Raw genomic sequence first — 16,794 nt, 5'->3', positions numbered from 1 at the left:
CTGAGATTTCAATGAGAAAATCTGAGTTCTGGATGGAACCCAGCATTGTATTCAAGCACGTTTCTTTGGAATGGCACCAGAGAGAGCAAATTGCCCATCTGACTTCCATATTAAATATTTGGCCTTGATGGAAAACAGCAGGTCTATGCAGTGGGTAAGACAATTTTCAGCTACTTAAGTCTATGTTAATGATATACCCTCAAAATGACTTCAACAGTGCAACAGTTTTCCCTTAGTCTTTCAAACTCCAAAGTTAGAAGGAATGGGGGAAAAAAAGCACCAAGAATCCAATAAGCTTAAACTTATAGAAAAAACTAAAAAAACAAACAAAACAAAACAAAAAACAAAAACACAGAACACTCACTTCCAGGCAAAGCTGCTTTGATATGCACAAATAAAAAAATACAAAAGACATTAGAGACTTGTTTAGAAACTAGGAAGCATAGTTCTACTATGTTTTTTTATACTGGGTAATGACACTTCAAAATAGATTTGCTTTTAATGATCTAGTGAAGATTAACAAAATAACAAAATCATTAAAGATAACTCCTATTTCATAACTGTGTAGCATATATTTTTACATGAAAGGCTCAACAGTTGTCATTTTTGTGCTGTGCTAGATATCTGGAGATAAATTTCCAAAGTTCTGTTCCTGATTCCCAACCACAGCAAGATGCTGAGGCAGATCAGGTCCTGGTCCTCATAGACTGGCTGTTTTCTTGCTTTCCACACCTAGAAGCTTCAGCCTACTCTGTCATAAATGGTTTTCTTGCAAATGTGTCTTTTCTCATCCAGGGGCATCAAGGAATGAGTACTGGCTTGGTATGGGTCTGTTTCTATTTGTGAAGAACTAAGTTAAGGCACACAGTTCACATTAAGAGAGCCTCAGAAGGGCTCTGTTTCACTTTGCTTCAGGGAAGGCCACTCAGCAGCACATTACCTCCTCTAGCCGATCCAAGGCATCGTTCAGCTTCCTCTGCCGCTCCAGTGCTAACAGCCACACCTGTTGCCAGCGGGCAGAAAGCTGGTTAATCCGTGGGTTTTTTGCTTCAGATTGTGAAAGGATTGGCATGGGAGGAGGGGTTGGCTGACTTAAGGATTTCCCTAAAAGGAAAAATAATCACAAGATTAGAACAGCTGGTTACTATACAAAGAGAAATAGCTGTATGTATAAACTTAGGAGATCTTTAGAATAATATCCAGTCTGAAACTGAGAAAAGAAATATAGGACTTGGCAACATTTAGGTACAGAGGTGTACTAATTCCAAAAGTACTGATCCTCTCAGAACATGCTTACCTGCTGCATATAGATCTCCAAGCAATTGTATCCTACCTTAGTGAGCTGAGGACATGTTAACTCAACTAAAAAAGCAACATATTCTGTAGGAGCTGCCTTATTTTCGATTAAATTAGTGCAAACCAAATGTAAACAGATAGTACTGATCACCAAAACAATGGAAAGGCCGCTGTTAAAGAATAAGCTTAACCACCTCATAATTTCATATCAATCCATGAATTTGGAGTATAGCTACTGACTGTCAATGTAAGAAAAGTGAGTTTCAAAAAAGATTTTGGTTCAAAACCAACATGGTTTTTGAAAATGGAATAAACATTTTTTGACAAGCATTTGGAAAGTGCTCATCTTCAATTAGCAGGAATGAAGCATCCTAACACAGGAGCTGGAAACATACTGCCTCCGCTGCGAGATTTCTCTATGAAAGGTGCGTGAGTAGGCTCTATGTTTTTCCTTTTGTATGTCTTGGTGACCCGGTCCACGTCAGGCTGTTTGCGAGTCATCTCCTCCATAAATGTCTGTTAAACACACAAAAATAGGAAAAAGAGTTAAAATTTTATTGGACTTAAGTGGAGTCAGGCAATGTCTTACTAACAAAGGCCAGACTGATTACAGATTGAACAAATGTCAGGTGCCCTTGCATGCTCTATCACTCCTTTTAAGACACTTGATTGAAGAAGATACTTTATCAGGTGCTAAGGACCTGAAGGAGTAGACAGGGACTCTGACTTCAAGGAGCTCACTGATGAGTGATAAAAACCAAGGAATCAGAGCACTGAATGCCATACAGCGAGGCAAAGCAAGAGCTAGGATGAATACTTTACAGCCTGTGGTGGCTAGAAAGGCTGCCTAGAGGGCTGGTGCCTGAGCTGAGTTACTGAGGGATGTAGTTTGAATATCTGTCCCCTCCAAATATCATGTTGAAATGTGAATTCCAATGTTAGAAGCGGGATCTGATGGAATGTAATTAAGTTATGGGGGCAGGCTTCGTGCCCTCCCCATGGTAATGAGTGAGTTCTCGCTGTTAGTTCACATGAGAGCTGGCTGTTTAAAAGGAGCCTGCTATCTCCTCCTCCTGCCCCTCCCCCCCATTCCCCCCTCTCTTGCCATGTGACACACTGGCTCCCCTTTGTCTTCCGCCATGATTCTAAGCTTCCTGAGACCCTCACCAGAAGCAGATATTAGCACCATGCTTGCTGTACAGCCTGTAGAACTGTAAGCCAAAACAAACCTATTTTCTTTATAAATTACCTAGTCTCAGGAATTCCTTTATAGCAATGCAAATGGACTGACACACTGAGGAATGAAGAAATAGTCAACAAATTGTGGGAGGGCAGACCTGGAAGAGGGTACAACCTAAACAGAGCCAGAGATGGCTGACAGTGCTGTGACCAGGACCCTTCCACTCATTGGCTCTGCAGAGGATGCAATCAGAGGACTGGCAAGAGGCAGGGTTGGAGAGGCAGGCAGGAGACAAATCACAAAAGGCTTCTGTGTCAGGCTAAAAATTGGCCATTTATTCTGAGAGCAATGGGGGGCAGCTGAAGGATTTCAATCCAGGGAAGAGACAAGATCAGATCTACGCTTTCGAGCTATCACTTTGGTTTCAGTGTATGAGGTGGAGCGATGTGAGTGGGGGCAGGGGGGAGTGTGGGATGGGGAGTGGCTAGCAGTGAGAAGACAGGTCAAGAAACCACTGCAGTAACTGAGGCAAAACATGGTAAGGGCCAGAGCCAGGTCAGGAAAGATGGAGCCAAGAGGTATTTTGAAAGTAGGACTGACAAGCCTTGGTGAGTGGCTAGATGTAGGGGGAATAGGAAAAGGGGTAACTCCAGACATCACAGGCTTCTGAATGAGGATAGGGGAGACAGATCTGGAACGGACAAGTGGCGTCAGGCAAGGAGGCAAAGATAAAGTGGAATTTTAGAGCTGCTTCTAGTTTACTGTAAGTCTGGACTTTAGGAGATGATGGTGCTGGAGATGAAAAAGATGCAGAAGCTTTATAGGTAATAGCTTATGTTGTTAGACTAGATAAATCTCAGCAGTGTGAGGAGAGCATCAAGAATGAGACATCAGGGAACAACATTAATTAATAGGCAGGGAAGAGCAACTAGCTAAGAAGGCTAAAAAGGAATGGTCAGAGAGATCCGAGGAAAACACAAAGATTAAAGGACACGGAAGTCAAAAGGAAAGTTTTGGGAAGGGATGAAGAGCCAGCTATGTCACATGTCAAACAAAAGAAAGACTGAAAAATATCTGTTGGATTTAGTGGATTTAGCCAGTGGGATGTGACCAGAACAGTGTCAGCCAGACCACAGGGACCTGGGGAGTGACGAGAAAAAAGGAGATGAGATAGGGAACAAGAAGCGTAGCTGAAAATGGAGGGAGGCAACACAATGGTAACTTGAGGGGAACACTGGGTTGGAAGGGCATGCCTGGAAGCTTTAGAGGAAAGAGTGTAACAGGGAGAGACCGGGGAGAGGAGAAAACAGAAAGGAGGAACTGAATAGGAAGAAGATAATCTCTCGGAGAGGAGATGTCAATATAGGTACAACCCACAGGAAGAACAGGTGCTCCTCAACTTACAACAAAGTTACACCTTGATAAACTCATCATTAAGTTGAAAATATAACACATCTGAACTATGAAACATCACAGCTTAGCCTGGCCTACCTTAAACATGCTCAAAACATGTTAGCCTATAGTTAGGCAAAATCATCTAACACAAAGCATATTTTATAATAAAGTGTTGACTATCTCATGTAATCAAAGTGCAAGACAGAATGGTTGTATGGGTACTCAAAGTGAATGGTTTTTTTCCTGTTTGTTTGTTTTTTTGAGATGGAGTCTTGCTCTGTCACCCAGGCTGGAGTGCAATGGTGTGATCTCTGCTTACTGCAACCTCTGCCTCACTGGTTCCAGTGATTCTCCTGCCTTAGCCGCCTGAGTAGCTGGATTTACAGACAACCACTACCATACCCGACTAATTTTTATGTTTTTAGTAGAGATGGGGTTTCACCATGTTGGCTAAGCTGGTCTCAAACTCCTGACCTCAAGAGATCTGCCCGCCTCAGCCTCCCAAAGTGCTGGGATTACAGGTGGGAGCCACTGCTCCTGGCCTCAAACTGTATGGTTTCTACTGAATACGTATAACCTTTGCACCATCATAAAGTGGAAAAACTGTATAGTAAGTTCTCATTTGCCAGGGTAATTGTTTATATAAATTAAAAAGACCATTATAGTCTACAGCATAACTAATCATGATTCATGCTTGAATTCAGTGTAAATAATCATGATTAAAAATGGTATTTGCCTTACTTATAGCCATTACTGGAGACAGTGGAAAAGAAAAAAGAAAAAAAATGGTATTTGCCTCTAAAGGATATATTAGATATATTATGAAGATAGCTCAACTGAACTTTCCTCCATTGTTTAGTCTGATGTGCACCTTCACTGATCACTGGGTTCATGTGAGAGAGTTTCAGAACCAGATATAATGGGGATAGACCAGTGGGCCCTTGGCTCAGATGATGGTCAATAAAAACAGGCTGTGGCAGGCAGACTTCTCCAAGAAGGCCCCCAAGATCCCCACTCCTAGTGTGTATACTCTACGTAATCCCCTTCTCTTGAGTGTGGGCAAATGATGGAATATTCACTCCTTTAATTACATTTCAAAACTCCATATAGCACCTTGGACAGTTTCCCCTCTGGCTGTGTGGCTAAGACCTGAGGCGGCCTCTAAGAGCCAAGAGCAATTCCTGGCTGAGAACCAGTGAGAAAGTAGAGACCTCAGTCCTACATCTACCAGGATCTGGATTCTGTCAACATCCTGAGTGAGGCTAGAAGAGGACACTGAACTTTAGATGAGACTATAGTACTAGCTGACACCTTGATTTCTGCCTGGTGAGACTCCAGGAAGACCTAGTTAACTCATGCCCAGGTATCTGAAACACAGTAACCATGAGGTAAGTATGTCTTGTTTTAAGGTGCTAAGTCTGTGGTAATGTGTTAAACAGCAATTTAAAAACAAATACACAGGGCAATGAACTTGGATCCATGACCAACACAGAAACCACCAGTGACCACACAGTGAGGTTAAGACACCTGATGCTCAGCGATAAGGGCTTTCACTCTGTCAATATTCTGTGGGATTGGCTCCTGATCTCGCTGAATGAGGGTAGTCTCAGCCCACTGGATCCATGCCAGAAGTTCTTCCAGGAGCTCAGCGTTAGCCACCAGTTCTGACAGAGCCGTTTCAAGACGCTGCTGGTGCTGCTTAGCCCATGTGAGGACCTGTGGAAAAAGAAGAAAACCATGGCCTCTTTCAGTCAAGCATACCCTTTTGTTTCCAAAGCCCTTTTTCATCTGATTTTCACAATGACTTTTTATTTTTATTTATTTTATTTTTTTTGAGACATACTCTGGCTCTGTCACCCAGGCTGGAGTGCAACTGCACAATTTTGGCTCCCTGCAACCTCTGCCTCCTGGATTCAAGTGATTCTCCTGCCTCAGCCTTCCAAGTAGCTGCAATTACAGACCTGCACCACCATGCCATGGCTAATTTTGTATTTTTGTAGAGACAGGTTTCACCGTGTTGCCCACGCTTGTGTTGAACTCCTGAGCTCACGTAATCCACCCGCCTCAGCCTCCCAAAGTTCTAGGATTACAGGCATGATCCACTATTCCCAGCCAACACAATGACTTTTTTTTTTTTTTTTTTGAGACAGGGACTCGCTCTGTTACCCAGGCAGGAGTGCAGCGGTGCGATCTCAGATCATCACAATCTCTGCCTTCCAGGTTCAAGTGATCCTCCTGCCTCAGTCTCCCGAGTAGCTGGGATTACAGGCCCACACCACTGTGCCTGGCTACTTTTTGTATTTTTAGTAGAGATGGAGTTTCACCATGTTCATCAAGCTGCTCTTGAACTCCTGACTTCATGATCTGCCTGTGTTAACCTCTTCAAAGTGCTAGGATTACAGGCATGAACACCCAGCCCTAACATAATGACTTTTTAGAGGAGAGACCACCCAAACAGTCAAGAGGCTTCACTATTACCCTAGTGACAGCTGGGATAAGAGCTGGAATAAAATATCAGCCCTCCTGAAAGCAAATCTACTATAGCTGTTCCTTGGTATCCATAGGAGACTGGTCCCAGTACCACCTGTGGATACTAAAATTCATGCATACTCAAGGCCTGTAATTGGTTTTATGGAAGCTTGAAAAGTCTGTCCTCTGTATACATATGCTTTGCTTCTTGTGAATACTGTACTTCCGATCCGTGTTTGACTATCAATGTGGGCCCCACCAACATGGAGAGCTAACTGTATTTACTGAATATCTGCATATAAGTGGACCTGTGCAGTGGAAACACATGTTATTCAAGGGTCAGCTGTACATCCTGTTAAAAGTTATTCCCAGGAAGGATGGGATACTACATACAACGTGTCCACTGGAAGTCACTATTAACATAGCACTATGCCAACAGTTGCCACACATTTCCAAGAAAACAGTTTTTACTAAAACGCTAACTGTATTTGCTGAGATATTCACGGGGAGTGAAAGATTCCTTACCTGGGGAAAAAATACTATATATATATTTTTTGAGACGGAGTTTCGCTCTTGTTAACCAGGCTGGAGCGCAACGGGGAGATCTCCGCTCACCGCAACCTCTGCCTCCTGGATTAGGCAATTCTCCTGCCTCAGCCTCCCGAGTAGCTGGGATTACAGGCACGCGACACCATGTCCAGCTAATTTTTTGTATATTTAGTGGAGACGAGGTTTCACCATGTTGACCAGGATGGTCTCGATCTCTTGACCTCGTGATCCACCCGCCTCGGCCTCCCAAAGTGCTGGGATTACAGACGTGAGCCACCGCGCCCAGCCGAAAAGTACTATATTATAGTGATAGTTTACTGGGCATGTGCAGGCCTCCTCTGAACTTGGGGACTCACCTCCTCAAAGCGAGCTCGGATGATGGTGATCCAGTGTTTGATCGTTGTGATGCAGTCGGGGTGGCAGACAGCCAGGATGACTTCTCCCATGGCTACTGCCGAGTTAACATCCACTCGCTTTTCTTCCACTTTCTTCATGAATTCCTAAACAAAAAAGATTTGAAAACAAAAACTTATGAAGTCTACATTAGCAGCACTGTTAGTTTACACTGAGGGGGGAAAATATTTCAATGTTTTTCTTTTCCTTCGTGTGTTGACACAGACCTCTAAATGCCTATACTTAGTTATCTATGGCATTTTAATTCTAAAAGATATGGGAAGGTAAGGGGTTTATACAAGAATGACTTTCTCTGGTGGAGATGACAACAAAGAATAGGTCACATAGAAGTATGTCCCCTTTTTCCTATTTGAGTTAGTTTCTCTCTGTTAATCCCATTTTTCATTTATTCATTTCATATTGGCAAACATATTTGTATTAGAAAAATATAATTGTAAAAACGATAATATTTTGGGTCTACTACTAAAAAACAAAACAAAACAATCCATAATATTTAAAAAATACCCATAACAGAATATAACAACAAAACCAAGATTAAAATCTCTGGGTGGATAAATTAAAAAGGGGAAACAACATTTCCCACCTCATTAGGACAGACTGAGACCCCAGATACTGCACCATATTCTATAGCTTTGTAAGTGGTTCTGGGGGATCAGATTAGGGCCTAAAGCTGGTAATATAAGGAAAGGCAAACAAAGGCATATGCAGGTGAGGAGTAAAGAAGATGAAATAGTCCACATTTTAAAAAATATATAATACCATCTTTTTAAAACTTGTTTACAATCAGCATGTATTACTTTTGTAAGAATAAATGAATGTTAATGTTTAAGGTGTCACAAAACCCATCAGTCACTTCCCTTTCCATTCCTGCTAAACCAATGGACTAGGCCCACTCTGGTTTTGTTCCTTTTCATATGAATTCTGGTATTTCCAAGAAAAAGTTGCTTGCATTTAGTGGCAGGCAGCCCTCATGGTGGTAGGTAGCATGAGGTCACAAACCCCCAAGGCTGGATTACCTTATGGGTGTCAATGAGAGTCTGCAGGGCCTCTGTATCATCAGGAAGTGCTCCCCGAAAGCGAAGCGTTTGCTCTGCTTCAGAAAGCCACTCCAACAGCATGTGGACTGTGTCCCGAAACTCTTCCGCCTAAAATAACCAAGCACAAAAGACTGAACTCTCTCTGCAGCCAAGGACCTAGAAACTGGGACATGCCAGGGAAAGGGTCCAGTGTTCATTCAGATGTTTCATGGCCTCATTGAAATTCCACAAAGGTTATCTTTCATTCGTAGCTTTGAAAATCAACTGAATTCATTATTTCTCAAAATGAATGTTAAAGTCTTATAGAACATTCAGAATATCAATTTTCGACTGTTATGTTTATTTTAAGACTGGCTGGAACAGATTCTCATAAAAGAAAAACAAAATAAATCCATTCAGATCCATCCCTTGGGTTGAAACAGCAAATGTCTCTTACCTGTTTTAAGGCCTGCTCAAGCCGGCTTTGTTTGGAAACAGAGAGTTTACAGACAGTGTCCCAGCGAGTGCTCAGTTCCTGGAGCTGCCCTTTTACCCAAGTGGTATCATCTCGACTATTCTCAATCAGCTCTCGCCCTGACCGCTTTAGGACCTGAACAGTTCCTGTTCGCTTTCCCAGTTCCTTCTGGAAAACCTAGAAAAGAAAACAGGAGAATTAGTTTGAGGAATGTTTTGAGTCCAAGAAGAGAAACCTCTGGGAAAGAATAAGTTCCTTGGTAGGTTCTAAACATGTGTCTTTAATGCACAGAGGGAAGCAGAACAATGTATGAGAAACAACCACTAGGCTGGGTGCCGTGGCTTATGCCTGTAATCCCAGCATTTTGGGAGGCCGAAATGAGAGGATTGCTTGAGCCCAGGAGTTCAAGACCAGCCTGAGCAACATGGTGAGACCTAATTTCATTAAAAAAGAAAGAAAGAAAGAAAAAGTAAAAAAAACCCATGAGAAGATATGGCTCTAAATGCTAGCTCAGGCATTTAGGAGATACACAATTTTGAAAAGTTGCTTGAGGCCCAGTTTCTTCATCTGTAAATGGTAATCATCATATGAATGTTTCCAGAATTATGGGAAATAAAAACATATCTGCTGTGCACATAATAAGAATCTGTTGTGGCTGGGCATGGTGGTTCACACCTGTAATCCCAGCACTTTGGGAGGCCAAGGCAGGTGGATCATGAGGTCAAGAGATTGAGACCATCCTGGCCAACATGGTGAAACCCCATCTCTACCAAAAATACAAAAATTAGCCAGGCATGGTAGCATGCGCCTATAGTCTCAGCTACTCAGGAGGCTGAGGCTGCAGTGAGCCAAGATGGGGTGCCACTGCACTACAGCCTGGTGACAGAACGAGACTTCGTCTCAAAAAAAAAAAAAAAAAAAAAAAGAAAGAATCTGTTGTAATTTCAAGGTAAAGTACAATGTTTTGTGCTGAAACAGGAGGATATTACACAGTTCAACATGACAGGTGGAGATTATGTTAAATATTGCCATGTGTGGTGTTAGGATTTTTAGGTTCAGAAGTGACTTAAAAAAAATCACTCATTTCCATTTTAGGAGTCAGTGGAAATGGATATCTTACAGATTTCTGTTGAAATTTAAATTCATTTTGTGACTCAACTGAGAAAAACAAACAGGAAGAGGGCCATCCTTGAAGTGAAGTTTACCCACTGCCAAATCTGAATCAAACCAATTTTGGTAAATTCTTTGTGACTAATGCAGAATCTCAGCAACAGTTTGTTTAAACACACAGAGCAACTATCAGGCTCTCTTTCTCCCCCAGAAAGAAAAGCAGAAGGCAGAATGTAGAAGACCCTAGGGCACTGCACTCTATTAGCTCAGACTTCGCCCCTACCTTGTGTGCATCCATGAGGTTCATGACGAGGTCGAGGTCCCCATGCACAGGCTGGTCCTCAGCCAGCTGTGGCTCCACCTTGTATAACCAGTCGACCAAGGCCTGCAAAGCATCCATGAACTGACCAGAAAAGAGCAGGGCTTCCTCCAACTTGTGCTGCCTGAGAAATGTATACAAATGCTACCATTCTTAGGGATTCCTTTTATGAATGGCCCACAATTCTGCCTGCTGAAAGGGAATATTGCTTGAACTCTATATTATATAGAGTGACTTCTACGTTTGAACAGTTAGAATAAAAAGTGACTAAGAAGAGATGGTGAGACACTGTAAATCAAACCACCCTCTAGAATGGATTAAGGGTAGCACAGGGGACAGGTAGATACACCCTTTGGGCATCTTATAATCTAGTGTCACACAGGCACACTCTAATAACCTAACATCTGTGTTAATCACTTTATACCATTCCAAGTAAAACATGATGGTTTTGGTAATGATCTAGAGTCAGGAGTTCAACTCTTAGCTCAATATCAGTTGTGTGACCCTAGGCTGTTTCTTCACCTCCTTGGACCTCTCAGTCACCTCATTTAAAAAAACTGGCATACAGGCCAAGTGTTGGCTCACGCTTGTAATTCCAGCACTTTGTCAGGCCACGGTGGGAAGATCACTTGAGGTCAGGAGTTAGAGATCAGCCTGGGCAACTGCAAGACCTTGTCTCTACTAAAATAAAAAACAATGGTCAAGCACGGTGGCTCATGCCTGTAATCTCAGCACTTTGGGAGGCTGAAGCAGGCAGATCATGAGGTCAGGAGTTTGAGACCAGCCTGGCCAACATGGTGAAACCCCGTCTCCACTAAAAATATTTTTTTAAATTAGCTGGGCGTGGTGGTGTGCACCTGTAGTCCCAGCTACTCGGGAGGCTGAGGCAGGAGAATCGCTTGAAACTGGGAGGCAGAGGTTGCAGTGAGTTGAGACAGTGCCACTGCACTCCAGCCTGGGTGACAGAGAGAGAATCCGTCACCAAAAAAAAAAAAAAAAAAAGAAAAAAAGAAAAAAAAAATCAAAAAACATTAGCCGGGCATGGTGGCACAAGCCTGTAGTCTGAGCTGCTCAAGAGGCTGAGGTGGGAGGATCCCTTGAGCCTAGGAGCTGGAGGCTGGAATAAGCTCTGCACTTCAGCCTGGGCAAAAGAGCTAGAAACTGTCTCAAAAAGCCAAAAAATAAAATTAAAAAAAAAGGTGAGGGGGAAAGTACAAATAGGTAGCAATACTGTAATATTTAGCATGGCATAGTGGGTATAAATAGATAAAAGTACAACTTTTAGAAGCAAACTGCTGTGGTTTAAACCTCAGCTCTGCCAGTATAGTAGCTGAGTGACCTTAGGGGAGTTAAGAACCTCCTTGTGATTATTTTCTCTTCTGTAAAACAGCACTAAAAGTAGCACCTACACCTCAGTGGTTATGAGGATTAAATTATCATAATTGCCCAGCAAAGGTCAGGTATCATTATGGTTAAATGAGGTAACACATGTAGAGGCTTTGGAGTATTCAAGAGCAGTGAATAAGACAGCTGTTGGTACTACACATTGATGATTTACAAATATTTCTGAGTTGCCGATGTTCTATTATTGTTGGTTTGATTTTATGGGCCTCTAATATAGTAAGGATCAAGTTTAAAATAAGCATTTTAATTTATTTGATTCAAATTACTTTACAATGCTCTTTGAACTAACTGGTGGTGTTAAGATGGTACAAAACCTCTTACTGATACATTAGCTTTATCACCATTTTATAGAATCTGGTAATAGCCTCTTACTTTTGGGATCCCAGTTAGACCCCTGAAGGAGACATTCATGCTCACCGCTCCACAGACTTGCCACAAACAGTATCCCATTTGTCTCTGACTTCTCCTAGGAAATTGTCAAGTTTCTGAGTATCTTCGGAAAGCAAAGTCTTTTCTTTCAGTGCTCTGCCAGTTCTAATTGTGGTATCATACACAGGCTGCTTGCCACCAAGAGTTTTCTGAAACTCCTATGTTTCCAGAAAGAAAAGAAAAAAAAGTGTTAAAAGTCAAAGTTAAATTTTGATTTGGAACAAAAGAATCTGAATTTTCAGGCTAGAAACCAAATAAAGTATGGCCATCACCACTCTTAACCATAGCTTATCGCTAAGAAATTAATAATTTTCTACTTATACCATATACAGAAGTGTCTGACAATCTGTAAAAGCCTACAGTTTTAACTAGTTACTCCTAAACTACTTTGCTCAAACTGTTATTTAAATGAGCAAATATCATGATTAGACTGTCTATATATAAAATGGAACCCTGGTTTCATCATCTTGACTTTTAAACATTAACCAATTGGTCTTCTTTTTACTAACTCTGACTTTTATTTTTGGCAAGCTATAAGCTTTAGCGAATAGCATACTAGGGAACTAAGAGCAATTAACTGCTTTACCTTATGCTTAGAAAGCTGAAGTTTAATTTTGTCAGGGTCATTGGATATCTCTAGTTCTGAGTCCAGGTGACTCTCTGCATCTTCCAGCCAGTCAATCAGTTTTTTCCAAGCTTCATGGAACTAAAATTAAGTAAGAAATAAGTTAACAGGAATGAGTATATACACTATACAGCACGTCTGAGAATCATTCCAGAGACTCAGTACATGCAGCCCAAGAGTCTTCAGTGAATTAGTATCTTTCTCCCCCAACTTACTTGTTTTGCCCGCTTCCTGGCATCATCTAGTGATCGACCCCTTTCAATAGATCGCTGGACAACCTTTTCCCATCGAGACTGCACGCTAACCAACAAATTCTTGATCAGAACAACATCCTGTTTTTGGCTAAGGAACTTTAGTTGATTCCCAGTTTGATCCAGCTCAATGATCTGGTCTCGATGAGCATTTACTTCATTAGCAAAAACCTGAGGGAACAATAGTGCTCTTTTTAAGCTTAAGGTAAGATAAAGAGGCATTTCTTTCATTTAGTGCTTTCGAAAAGAAGGTAGCATCATATTATCAGTTACCTTGTGCTCTTCTATCTGGGAAAGGACAGTATTTAGAATCAGGCTTGGTGGAGAAGCGATGTTTAAACTTTGCTCTGCTAGAGTGAGCCAGTTGATAAATTCTTGTAGGGAATTCTGGAATTCTGTTGCCAAGTTGAGGGCCTCTTCCAGCTTTGACTGAATTTCAAGTAAAACACAGACACACACACAAAAAAGTGCCATTTTCAGGAATTATAGCTTCAACAACAAAGGCATGAATTCACCAAATGAAATGACCTCCAAAAAGGAAGCCTCATTTAATCAACCTCCAAACATGCTTTGTTTGTAAAGAAGGAGACATTTTAATACCAGTGTCTGAAGCAAGTGAGCAAGAACTCTGTACACGGAAAAGGAAAGAGAGCACAATAAGCAGCTAAGTTCCTTTCTCTACTATTCTCCACTTCCTAGAATGGGAATAAGACTATTCAGTAATGGTAAAATGATGGGCAACTTTAGTGGTGACAGCTGCAGGATCTGCAACCTGCTTTGGGCAATTTTCAGTTTCCTTTAATGTACTTTTTGTGGTATAAAAACAGCTAAATGAAAAGCAATTTACTATAAAGATGATGTTCAATGTATTACTCTTTGTTTAAATACATGTTTTCAGAAAATATGGCATATAAAAATATCAGTTTGAAAATTATGCCTATGCTATAAGAAGAAGAGGTAATGAAAAAAGCCAAGACAGCCCAGGCAAAAATCTGACAACACTAGATGTAGAGTTTCAGATACTTTCATTTACCTAAGAATGGCAACAACAATGGCTCATTCGGGGAAAAGGCTACTCCCCACAAGTACACTTTAATCCCACAGAGTTCATAAGCTCCATCCTCATGATACCTACACTAAACTCTTGGTGATGACTTTTGCCTCTGGCCCATCTACTACACGGGCAAAGTAAAAATAATAGGCCAACAAAAATGAGTATTTCCAAAATATTGACAGAAAAAACTCGAAGATGTACACTACAAATGTTAACTGTCGTTAATTCTACCTGACTGGGGTATATATAATTTTTATTTTCCTCCTTGTGCTTTCAGGTTATTTTTGTAACCCCGCCCACCCACCAAAATAAATCCATTATAATAAGTGTTATAAAAATGTACATCTAAACAAGTCAGGTGGAAAAATGAAATTCACCTCAAATATATAAAAAGTTTATCAATTAATATGTTACAAGTTCTTAGATGGTAGGAATTCTTTCCACATCATTCTATCTACATATTCTTTATATTTTCCATACTCTTTATATTTGTATATCTACTTTACAGTAGATATAAAAAATACATTTTTATATCCAATGTATATCTTTATATTCTTTAAATATAGCACCATACATATTTAATAAATGATTTTACTGATTCTGAAGGTAATGTTCCTGCAAAATAATAAACTATACTTGACACTCAGCTTTTGCCTGACGAATTCTGATGATGGGCAACTATGTCTTGAAGTATTTTGCTCAACTATGAAGAAAATCCTCTGGAAATTTCTTGGTTATGAGCTAGAATTTGTCTCAGTTTATTTAGTCTTAGCTTTGCCTTCTGCAGAATCTATGGATGACAGCCTGTCCAAGGATTGGCTTTTTTTTTTTTTTTTTGAGACAGGTTCTTGCTGTCACCCAGGCTAGAATGTGGTTGCAGCATCACAGTTCACTGCAGCCTCAACCCTCCAGGCTCAAGTGATCCTCCTACTTCAGCCCCCCAAGTAGCTAGAACTACAGGCATGTGCCTCCACACCTGGCTGATTTTTAAATATTTTTGTAGAGATGGGGTCTTGCTATATTGCCCAGTCTGGTCTCAAACTCCTGGCCTTAAGCAATCCTCCTCCATCAGCCTCCCAAGTGATGGAATAACAGGTGTGAGCCACCCAGGCCTGGCCCTGTCCAAGGATTAGCATACAGGTAAGTCTTTTGGTCATTCTTTATATAACCAAATTACACAACCCCATGCTAGAAGGTTTTTAGAAAATTAATGCTTCTCTCAAAATGTTCATTTATTTGTTTTATGCCCTTCTGTCCATTAATTTCCCAATTATAGGGTCAATGCCTTTAGTGTTTCCACCATAAACCTAGCACAGTGCTTGGCATACACTTGCTCAACAAACTATTCATTGAGTGAATGTTGCCAACAGGTTTGTGTGTGTGTGTCGCGCGCACACACACACACATTTCATACTTGATCTGACCAGCAAAAAATACAGTGAAGCTCTGTACTCATAAAAAATAACCTTTTTGGGCAAACACCTTGATCCCTAATCAAGTTTCTTACTTTTGTAGAGGAGAGAATTTGATTTTTGAGGAAGAGTGAGAAGAGGTAATACAATTTACTTCTCTCCTGATTTTTAGTAAATTTCCTTGCAAACTGCATTTACATTAGGAATAAAATTCCTTGGGGGAGGGGAATTATTAGTCATAGTTCCTACATGCCCTGTCCCCAATCTCTCAACCCCAAGACATCAACTCCAACAAAACCTTGTTTTTAAGTAGGAACACAAATTGGTGATCAGTATAGGACACAAAGCCCATCATTGAGCAATAATGACAGTAATGTCTTTTTTTTTGAGACCGAGTTTCATTCTCGTTGCCCAAGCTGGAGTGCAATGGCCTGATCTCGGCTCAGGCCACCTCCTCCACCTCCAACTCCTGGGTTCAAGAGATTTTCCTGCCTCCGCCTCCTGAGTAGCTGGGATTACAGGCATGCGCCACCATGCCCAGCTAATTGTGTATTTTTAGTACAGACTGGGTTTTTCCATGTTGGTTAGGCTGGTCTTGAACCCACGACCTCAGGTGATCCACCCGCCTCAGCCTCCCAAAGTGCTAGGACTACAGGCATGAGCCACTGCACCAGGCTTGGCAATACTGTCTTAACAGGTAAGGAATGAATAATTATAAAAGCAAAATTATAACAGCAGAAACTTATACGTCGATGCAACTTGACACAGATGAAATCGGTCCTGCAACTTCTGTTACAATACTGTGGTCTTCAAAAAAATCTTGATATAAATAAGATGGCAATTGTTATTACTCAGCAAATTACTAAAACATGGGGATCATACACTGTACCTTTCTTTCTTCCATCTTACTGCTGACCACATGCCACTTCTGCTCCAAAAGTGCTACACTCTGTTCTGTCTTGGAGCCAGACCCGGAGTCGTCACGGCTTAGAAGCATGAGTCTGCCCTTGTCAAGTAGTTGATTATAAGTCTCTTCCTTGGCTTTCAGTTGGGAATAGAGTTCCTACAAGAAAAGATAGGAAAGATAGCAATTATACCAATTCTCTGGAAGAGACATTCTGTAGCAGAGTCTGGGAAAGTTCAGGAAGGTCTCATCTTGATTAAAAGCCATTCTTTTGGATTCCGTTCAAGTGCTGAGCTATAAGGGAATGAAACCCACCATACTTAATAATAAAATTAATTGTAATAACTAAATACTAATTACTTAATATTAAAATTAATTTGTATTAAAATGTGAATATTAACATATTTTACTAAATAAAACAAGTGACAAATTAAAATATTAATATAATTTTATCAACCTTAGAAAAAAGACATTTTTTAAGGATTAGAAATC

The 16,794-nt window shown here is 41.0% G+C and overlaps 1 protein-coding gene across 16 annotated transcripts in view; it reads right to left on the bottom strand.

Annotated features, from left to right (window-relative positions):
• MACF1 (microtubule actin crosslinking factor 1) overlaps positions 1-16,794 on the bottom strand; it is a 319,804-nt gene that overhangs the window by 25,078 nt on the left and 277,932 nt on the right. For 13 of the 16 annotated variants that reach the window (XM_078331310.1, XM_078331314.1, XM_078331308.1 and 10 more), the window contains 13 exons: positions 16,288-16,461; positions 13,206-13,361; positions 12,897-13,103; positions 12,643-12,762; positions 12,045-12,214; positions 10,188-10,347; positions 8,777-8,971; positions 8,320-8,448; positions 7,246-7,389; positions 5,399-5,587; positions 1,692-1,812; positions 941-1,104; positions 365-379 (listed from right to left, as the gene is read on the bottom strand). In XM_078331310.1, coding sequence (XP_078187436.1) covers positions 365-379; positions 941-1,104; positions 1,692-1,812; positions 5,399-5,587; positions 7,246-7,389; positions 8,320-8,448; positions 8,777-8,971; positions 10,188-10,347; positions 12,045-12,214; positions 12,643-12,762; positions 12,897-13,103; positions 13,206-13,361; positions 16,288-16,461 — 1,944 coding nt within the window. The remainder of the gene's footprint in view (positions 1-364; positions 380-940; positions 1,105-1,691; positions 1,813-5,398; positions 5,588-7,245; positions 7,390-8,319; positions 8,449-8,776; positions 8,972-10,187; positions 10,348-12,044; positions 12,215-12,642; positions 12,763-12,896; positions 13,104-13,205; positions 13,362-16,287; positions 16,462-16,794) is intronic. The other 3 variants (XM_054259175.2, XM_054259176.2, XM_054259177.2) reach the window with 1 other exon arrangement.

Source organism: Callithrix jacchus, chromosome 7 (assembly GCF_049354715.1).
Source record: "Callithrix jacchus isolate 240 chromosome 7, calJac240_pri, whole genome shotgun sequence".
Classification (NCBI taxonomy): domain Eukaryota; kingdom Metazoa; phylum Chordata; class Mammalia; order Primates; family Cebidae; genus Callithrix; species Callithrix jacchus.
This window is presented reverse-complemented; position numbering and strand designations above follow the sequence as displayed.